Source organism: Nicotiana tomentosiformis, chromosome 12, assembly GCF_000390325.3.
Source record: "Nicotiana tomentosiformis chromosome 12, ASM39032v3, whole genome shotgun sequence".
Taxonomy (NCBI): Eukaryota; Viridiplantae; Streptophyta; class Magnoliopsida; order Solanales; family Solanaceae; genus Nicotiana; species Nicotiana tomentosiformis.
In genome coordinates, this window is record NC_090823.1 from 25886833 (window position 1) to 25896900 (window position 10068).

The 10068-nt window shown below is 38.2% G+C and overlaps 1 protein-coding gene across 1 annotated transcript; it reads left to right on the forward strand.

The window, feature by feature from the left end:
- Nucleotides 1-4967: 4967 nt before the first annotated feature.
- LOC138902377 (uncharacterized) lies at nucleotides 4968-7610 on the forward strand. The gene is made up of 4 exons (XM_070190236.1): nucleotides 4968-5040; nucleotides 5381-5463; nucleotides 6607-6765; nucleotides 7437-7610. Exons 1-4 carry the CDS (start codon nucleotides 4968-4970, stop codon nucleotides 7608-7610), a joined length of 489 nt encoding a protein of 162 aa, XP_070046337.1.
- The last annotated feature ends 2458 nt before the right edge of the window (nucleotides 7611-10068 follow it).

Below are 10068 nucleotides of genomic sequence, written 5' to 3' on the forward strand. Positions count from 1 at the left end.
GGTCGGTTGTACTCATACTACACTTTACACTTCTTGTGCAGATTTTGGAGTCGGTCCTAGCGGCGGTAAGTAGATTGCTCGGATCCGGTGCTTGACGGAGACTTGAGGTACAGCTGCACAGCGTTCGCAGCCCTGAAGTCCTCTTCTATATCACTCTAACTGTTTATTTCGATTCAAACAGTTATGCTTTCATTCAGACTTTTGTTTGTAGTACTCTAGAAGCTCGTGTATTCATAACACCAGTTCTGGGGTTTGTACTTGGATATCTCCAGTTATAAGATTTTTCTACATTATTTTAGTTTATTTAGCTTATTGGCTTTCATTTGTTTGAATTAATAAAAATGGTTAATAAATACATCAAACGTTGGTTCGCCTAGCAAGTGAAATGTTAGGCGCCATCACGTTCCCGAGGGTGGGAATTCTGGGTTGTGACAAGTACTTGGAAAATAGAAGCACTTATATTTTAAAGTTGCAAAGACTCCAATTGACGTGAATCTTGCACTAGCAAAGAACAAATGCCAAAGCATATCACAATTGGATTATGCTCGTGTGTTGGGATATTTAATGTATATCATGAATTGTACACGACCAGATATAGCGTGTGCTATAAGTAAATTGAGTCGATACACAAGTAATCCAGGTCAATCTCATTGGATGGCAATGAAAGGAGTTTTGGGATATTTAAAACATACCTACTACTTTGCTTTGCACTACAGTAAATATCGTGTGATGATTGAGGGATACTATGATAAAAATTGAATCACTGGTTCAACTGATTCTAATATCAACTATTCTAAGTCCACAAGTGGATATGTATTCACTATAGGTGGAGGAGCGTTATCTTGGAAGTCGTTCAAACAAATTTGTATTTCCCGCTCTACAATGGAAGCTGAGTTCATAGACTTAGATAAAGCCGGTGAAGAAGCTGAATGGCTCCAAAATTTCTTGAAAGATATTCCATTTTGGCCCAAATCATTGGCACCAATATACATACATTGCTATAGTCAAGCGGCAATTGGAAGGGCTGAGAGCATTATGTATAACGGTAAATCTCGTCATATACGATGAAAACATAAAACGGTCAGGCATCTACTCTCTAGGGGAATTATCACAATTGAGTACGTAAAGTCAAGCGATAATGTGTCGGATCCGCTTACAAAAGGCCTAACTAGAGAGGTAGTTGAAAGATCATCGAGTGGAATGGGACTATGGCCGATGACAAGTCATTGTGGCGGGAACTCTACCTAGAATAATGGAGATCCCAAGATCTAGGTTCAAGGAGATCAAACAAAATCATTAATGACGGTTCAATATTGTCAACTAAAATTTTGGTCCATTCTCATGATGAGACAATATTCAGTACCAAGGATAAAGCATTAAGGATTTTTAATGGTTTCTAAATTTGATACGGGGTATATCAAAGAGTGTATCTATGGGATGACACGTTTAGGAATCACCTATGTAAGTGTGAAGTGTTAGCCACTTCAAGCAGAATTTTGCAAGGCCAGTTCTCCATGCACTTATGAAACTAGGCGGTATTCATGGCTGAAACGAACACAACAATGAGAACCAAAGAAAATTAAGGGTTGATTGTATGAATTATGGATGTCTAGGTATACACCAAAGTTTGACGGTTCAAAGATATCAAATCTACCGATAGACCGAGTATATCCGATATAAGTTCACTACAAAAAGTTCAAAGGGAAACCTACTTATCTAGATGCGATTAATACTTGCTTGCGAATCACATAATTTTCATGCATATTTCCGTGATACAGCCATTCCTCATTCATGTGGGGGATTGTTGGGTCTAAGCTTGGTTTAGCTTAAAATAAAGAGTGAATGGGAAATGGAGAAAAATATAAAATATTTGAATTCTCCTCTTTGACAAAGAGACATTGTCTCATATTGGAGGAGGTAATTAGTTTTGATGGGTATATATACAATTTCTCTTTTTCAAGCTCTTCAAGAGTTAAGAAGAAGGCAAGCCTCACGCCGTCGTCGTCGTCGCTCGCTCGGCTTCGGTCAAATAATCTAATTGATTGATTAATTTTTTGGACCAAATTTATTTTTTAATATTAAGACTAACGTAATATTTAGCCATTTTTGTAACGGTAAATTAATTTTCCTCCACGTTTGATTTTTCCGTTTTATTTTGCGTAAATGGTCGTTTTTATGTGAACACTCATAACAACCATTCTGAAGAGTTGTACCTCTTCGTTTAAACCTAACCTGTTGGCTATAAATAGCAGACCATTCCCTCAGATTTTCTTTATGAAAAATTGAATTATCCTTCATCCTTCTGCATTTTTTTTAACTGAAAGAAAGCAATCGTAAGTGTGATTTGCTACCGATCATTGTGTTCGCTGAAACACTGGAGTTTGAGGTACCGCTACACCAGTGTGTAATCCGCTCTATCCTGGTAGGAAATAATCCACAACCTCGGATACTAAGAGGGGATTAAGTTTCTTAAGGAAATATTGTGAATTCAGTGGGTTCGATTAAATTTTGTTTCTCCTACCTTTTTGTTTTTACGTTATTTAATTTCCAGTATTACTTTGCAAGTACAAATTACTAACAGAAAAAATATGGGTGAACATACTACACATGCTTGGGGTGATAGAGATACTACTAACTGCACAGTAAGTGTGCACTATGTGGAGGCACGTGTGCAAGGACTTGTCCATATGGCGAATCATTGACATGTTGTTGACCTGAGCGGTTTTGGTTTGGATGATTAACAAAGGAACACATGTATGAACCAGGTCCATGGACAGTGTATAGAGGTGACGGTCAGAATCAAGCAAAAGGCATACACGTGAAAGGGATAAGTATAAGCGGTTATTTCTGATAATCCCTGAACGAAAAGGTTGCATATTTGATAAGGAGCATGACTCCTTACTTGAAGAGAACTCTATCCAAGATAAGGAAAGAGTTAGAAGTTGAAGATAACTAGAAATCTTCCACCAATGAAGAGTAAAGCATTAGACTTCTAGTTAATCTTTATTTACTAACTCTATATATATATATCAGTTGTGTTCTCTTTTACAGGTGATGCACACATACTGAAGTTAAGCACGAATTGAGAGCAAAATAGCAAGGCATTTTGTGAGCAATTCCTGTGAGATTTAAGAGTGTGATCCTAAAACTACACGAATCAGATTGAAGAACCAGCTCCATAAAGAGTTTTATGTGTCTTTCTTTGTTTCTAGTTCAAAGTATGGTAGGCATTTTGAGTTGTACCTTTCAGCTTTATAAGAAGCAAATTGTACTAGGTACCTGAGTTGTATCTTTCAAGTTAGAGTTAACTTGAAGTAGTTGCAACAATCTGTGGCGTGTTTCTATAAGGATTAGAGTTAATCCTTAGGTTTGCAAGAGGTTGTAAACTCTAGTTGTATTGTTCAAGTTAGAGTTAACTTGAAGCAGTCGCAACAGCCTGTGGCTGGTTGCTACAAGGGCTAGAGGTAATCCTTAGGTTTGCAAGAGTTTGTAAACTTTTTTGTTGGCTCAGCATTGTAGTGAAGTGTTTGGAGAAAATCCTACTGGGTAGTAGGTCGTGATTTTTTCACCTTTTGAGCCGGGTGTTTTTCACGTAAAAATTCTTGTGCTCTTTACTTTCTGTGTTTTTTATTCTGCAACTGTAGTGTAAGGAACGCATAGAAGAACCAGGTCCATAGATAATCCAGTGCACGCGAAAATCAGGAACCACACAAATCAACCCCCCCCTCTTGTGTGGTATTGAAGTATAAAACATCAATTAGTATCAGAGCGGGTTATCCTTGAAGAGGCTAACACCTTAGGAAAAGATCAAGATGAGTGTACTACCTAAAAATTGTAAAGTACAATCCACCACTAGGCCACCACTATTCAATGATCACTGCTATTCTTTGTGGAAGGAGAAGAAAAGAGATCACTTGCAGATGACTGATGGGTGCTTCAAATGTGGTAAAAAGAACCACATGATCAAGAACTGTCCTATGTGGGAAGTCGAGTGGAAAAAGGAGAAATCTGAAAGAAGGAACAGTTTCATGACAAGAAGAACTACAACAAAAGGTCATCCAAAGCAATGGTTGCTACTTGGAAAGATAGTTCAGATGAGGACATTGATGATAATGTTGAACGAGCTCTCATAGCAATTCGAGAATCTGAAGATGAACCTGATGAAGAATCTGATTTAAGTTTTTTGGACCTTAAGGATAAAATTAAACTCCTTTCTAAAGATATACTATCAGAATTGTTGCTAACTTTAATTGATGAATCTAAGAATATAAGTTCTGAAAAAGAATAGTTGTCAAAAGCATGTAACTTTTTAAAAGCAGAATGCAAAAACCTAGAAATAAACGTTTGTAAAACTGAAAAGGAAAATACTGCTTTGAATAACCAGGTTCAGGCACTTGATACAGCTGTCTTAGAACTTAGATCTGAAAATATAAAGTTAAAGTTAGGGACATGATAAGAGATAGCAAGTGATATACAACTCAACCTAGAGGATGACTTAAGGAACGTTAAAGATGAGCTATACAACAAGGAAGAAAATGTAAGAGTTTTGAAAGAGGACTTAACAAAGGTTAAACATGAGCTTGATAGAACATGTAAATGGAACAGTTCCCCCAATGCACTTTCATGGCTACAAGAACACCATAATAGCAACAGAAAGGGACTTAGCTTTAGGAACTTTGCACCTAAATGGGATCCCAAAAATAAGTACCTAACACTCCCTGAGAATAAGATTTGCACACAATGTGGAAACACTGGTCACTACAAGAGTGATTGCACTGCAAAATAAAAGGCAGATCAAAAGAACAAAAAAAGTGTTCTAGGGAATACTAGGTTGCTAGGTTAGGCTAAAAAGAATTTGATTCATCCTTTTGCCTATTGAAAAGGACCCAAACTAGTTTTGGTTCCTAAGACTAACCCCTGATTTCCTTTTGCAGGTCCAAGTGAAGGGGAGCAGCCAAATATGGTACATGGCTAGTGGCTGCTCAAAGCATATGACAGGAAACAAGAACCAGTTCCTTTCACTTGAGGAGCTTAAAGGAGGTAATATCTCCTTTGGAAATGAAAACAAAATGTGAGATCATTGGGGTTAGAAAGGTAGGTAAGACTGACTTGATAGATGGATTGAAGTACAGTCTAATAAGTGTATCACAATTGTGTGATAGAGGTAACATGGTAGCATTCACATCTACCAAATATTTTCTGATTAATCTTACCACTGACAAGATAGTTTTGCAGGGAAAAAGAGTGAACAACATATATGTTGTAGATCTGTCCACACTTTAAGAAAATGAACTCACTTGCTTAAGTGTGTTGGATAATGATCCCCTCATTTGGCACAAGAGACTTGGACATGCTAGTCTAAGTCAACTAAACAAACTAGTCTCCAAGGATTTGGTAATAGGACTGCCTAACATTAAGTTCAAGGAAGATAGAGTTTGTGAGGCTTGTGCAAAGGGGAAACAGGTAAGATCCTCTTTTAAAAGCAAGAAAGTGGTAAGCACCACCAGGACAATGGAACTGGTCCATATGGATCTTTGTGGACCAATAAGAACATTAAGCAGAGGTGGTAAGAAATATGTGATGGTGCTTGTTGATAATTATTCTAGGTTTACTTGGACATTATTTTTAACATCTAAAAATGAAGCATTTGACATGTTCACTTCGTTTGTTTGAAAAACTCAGAAACAACTAGGTAATCAACTTGCATCAATTAGGTATGATCATGGTACTGAATTTAAGAATGCTAAATTTACTGAATTTTGTGATGAACATGGCATAGATCATAACTTTTCTGCTCCTAGGACTCCACAACAAAATGGAGTAGTTGAAAGAAAGAATAGGATACTTGAAGATATGGCTAGGACTATGCTTCTTTCTAGTAAATTATCCCATAGTTTCTGGGCAGAAGCTGTGAACACTGCATGTTATATCATAAATAGGTGCATGACTAGACCTCTTATAGAGAAGACACCCTATGAGTTACTTAAAGGGAGAAATCCAAACATATTCCATCTTAGGGCATTTGGATGCAAGTGCTTTGTGCGCAATAATGGTAAAGACTCCCTACGTAAGTTTGATCCCAGAAGTGATGAGGGAGTGTTCTTGGGATATTCTTCACATAGTAAAGCTTACAAGATTTATAACAAAAGAACTATGTGTGTAGAAGAAAGTGTACATGTAGTTTTTGATGAAACTAACATTTTTTCTGAGAGACTGGAACATGAACATGAAGCAATTGGGCTGGTTAGAAACTCAAATGAAACCACAACCCAAACTGAAGTTGCACCAAAGGAAGGAACATGTGATGGAACAGGTCCTTCTACCTAGGGCAACCTGACAGGGGGAACTGAACAAAGAAGAACTGATCCTCAAACCCTGAGGGAACCTATCCATGAACCTGTTCCTCAACAACAAAACACTGAAGGAACATCTAAGGGAATCCGGCTGGTTGTGAAACCTTATAAGTACCAAATTTCTCATCCCATTGAGAACATAATTACTGATCCAATCTCTGGAATCAAAACCAGATCTTCTTTGAAGAATCTTTGTGCTTTTAATTCTTTTATATCTTTTATTGAACCTAAAAATATTGTTGAGGCTTTGCAGGATGCAGACTGGGTGAATGCAATGCAAGATGAACTCAACCAATTTGATAGAAGTCAAGTTTGGCATCTGGTACTAAGAACCAAGGATAGATCAGTAATTGGCACAAAATGGGTCTTCAGAAATAAACTTGATGAAGATGGAACAGTTACAAGGAACAAGGCAAGATTGGTGGTTCAAGGATATAGTCAAGAGGAGGGCATAGACTATGATGAGACTTTTGCTCAAGTTGCAAGATTGGAAGCAATTAGACTCCTCATAGTCTTTGCTGCTTACATGAAATTCACTTTCCATCAGATGGATGTCAAGAGTGCCTTCCTCAATGGCTATCTAAAGGAATAAGTGTTTGTCAAGCAACATCCGGGCTTTGAAAGCAAGGAATGTCCTGATCCTGTGTACAAGCTTGACAAGGCACTTTATGGGCTCAAATGGGCTCCAAGAGCATGGTATGAAAAATTGTCAAAATTCTTGCTTGAGCAAGGCTACAAGAGAGGTAAAATTGACAATACTTTGTTTTTAAAAGAAAAAGGTAAAGATCTCTTGGTAGTTCAGATATATGTTGATGATATAATCTTTGGAGCAACTACTGATAAGTTAAGTAAGGAATTTGCTAAACTAATGGGAAATGAATTTGAAATGAGTATGATGGGTGAGCTTAATTTATTTTTAGGTTTACAAATTAAAAAAATTCAAATGTAACTATGATCCATCATCAGAAGTATATGAAAGAGTTGCTTTAAAAGGTTTAAAATAGAAGATTCCAAAGAAATTGACACTCCTATAGCAACAGCCACAAAATTGGATGTGGATGAACTTGTTCATATGTTGATTAGAAGTTGTATAGGGGAATGATTGGCTCCTTATTATATCTTACTGCTAGCAGACCTGACATTGTTTTCAATGTAGGACTTTGTGCTAGATTTCAGGCAAATCCAAAGGAGTCGCACTTGACTGCTGTCAAGAGGATCTTGAGATACCTAAAAGGCACCACTGACCTCTGTCTATAGTATTCAAAGGTTGTATCCCCATATTTTGTGATAACACCAGTGTAATTAGTATGACCAGAACCCAGTCCATCACAAAACACTAAGCACATAGATGTTGGGCATCGTTTTAAAAGGGATAATTTTGAGAGGTGTTGATCACTGTGTAATTTTGTGCTACTGATAAGGAAATTGCTGACATCTTCACAAAATCTTTGAGTAGGTATCACTTTGAAAGGAACAAGTTAGAATTAGGGATGATTAAGATCACCTAAAAGAAACCGATTCTAACTCAATGATTGGTTAGATAATTTGTGAATTTTGTGAATAATTAGATTAGATATTGCTCAGTCTCATGCTTTTATTAGTATACTCTTGTGCCATGTGCTAAAATGTCTCACTGATGTCTAATGATATTATCCTTATTTTCTTGGAAAAATCAGTCTTAAACAAGAGAACTTTCAGTGAAGAACCTGGTTCATCGAGCTTATAAGGTATGTATTCTACACTCCGCATAATTTTAAATATCTGCATATGGATCATAAACTGAAAAGAGTCCCATTTTATCCCAAACTACTTTTGAACCAATCAGTTATAAACAAACCAGTTTCACCAAGAGCCTTACATGCCATAATTGTCGAGATTTATGGGGAAGAATCAGACGCCTCTTCAAACTGAAACTCCTAAGATGAAAAGACTTCTAACATCCAAAAAGTTGTTGTTACACACTCAACCATTTCATATTTAAATTGATCTAACCTTACCCTCTTATCTCAAATTTTTCGAAAGATCAAAATCTCCAAAACCTTAAAACCCTCTCTATTTCTCTCAAGTTTCTGAACTGATCAAATGGCAATACCCATGAGAATCCCAAAAACTCTAAAAACCCTTCCTCACCACCCAAAGAACCTTCACCCACACTTTCAACCACCCAAACTCCCAAGAAAAAATATTTTAAAATGATTGCATGCAACACAGTGTCCAGTAGAGAACAAGCTAAGAAATTGAGTGAGATGCTACAAGCCAGTCAAGCAGAAGAACCCTAAAAATTTGATGAGTCCTTCAAGTCTGCCACTGAGGGAAAAATCAGTAGGTAACTTCTTCCATCCTTCCATCCAACATTCTTGTTATGAAGGAAGACTGTCACTGACATGATTTGTATATTATTGCTCCTAATATATCAGAGCAAGTGACCCTACCCAAGGAGGTTTTACATATTTTTACACGTATCCCTTTACTTTGGGTGTGTTTTCTTTGAGCGGAGAGCTTGATTCTGTGATTGCGGAGTTTTGCCTCAGCTACCAAGTGTGTTTGGCACAAGTAAGTACTTCTGTGTGGAGGGAGGTTGCTTGCCTTCGGTGTTTGTGCCAGAAGACTGGAGAAGATCTAACCTTAGCTCATATGATGAATCTCTACTCTCCCAAGATCTTCCGCGGGGGAATGATAAACCTCTGTAAATGTGGCCACCATGCTCTGTTGTCTAGAATGGATGCTGACAATGACCGTGGGTGGATGGAATGGTTCGTTGCAGTTGCCACTAATGACATCATTCTGGTAACGGCTTTATCATTTCCGGTAGCTTGGATTACTAAATATTCTTCTATAGCTATATTGATCCTTCATCCTTTGCATGTTTCAAAAACTCGATGGATCCCACCGGTGGTTAAAAGTTTGGACTGGTGGGTTTAGAAGATCTTGGATGTTACGATGCTCAAAACTCATTTGTGGAAAGAACTGGCCCTTAAATACGGGTGGAAGGCCAAAAATCATGGTAATTCAAACTCACCTTATTTCAATTTTTGATGTGAAGAACTTGATTGATCCCTTCTGACTTGTCTATGAAATTAGGTCTACCTGCGGGCTCTATTGCTGTCCCCGAGGAGGACGTCTTGGCTGATCTTGCTGATACAGTGAGGCTGCTTCAGGAGGCGCTTACTCGAACAGGTGTCTCCGGGCCTGCTTCGGGCACAAATATTTCTTTACGGAATCCCCGGCCAGAGGACAAACAACCGAAGATAAGACGCCCTTCCGCTGCCGGGGAAAATAATAAAAGGGCGAAGACTGATGCCCCCGAGTCATCTCCGATAGCGATGGTGATTGACCCTCCTTCCGGGCTGGTTATAGACATTGTGATGATTGATGATGATGAAGAAGCTAGTGATGATGGAGCTTCTCTACATAGAAGATGACGATCCTCATCATCTCAACATGATGCTCGACCTGTTGAGACAGTTACACCAACCGAGGATGATGCCTCAGCGCTTTAGGGAGAGTTTAATTTGGTAGATAATTCCAACTCCCATTTGCGGGCCCCAATAGTTGTGACCGGTACTGCGGGGCTGAGTACCGAGACCCTACCTTCTTTGGTTAGCGAGCACCCAACAACCAGCGCTGCATTTGACATAACTGTTTCACACCCTTCAACTCCATCAGCTTCATCTCTATCTTCACCAGCACCAACAACTGCTACATCACTTCCATA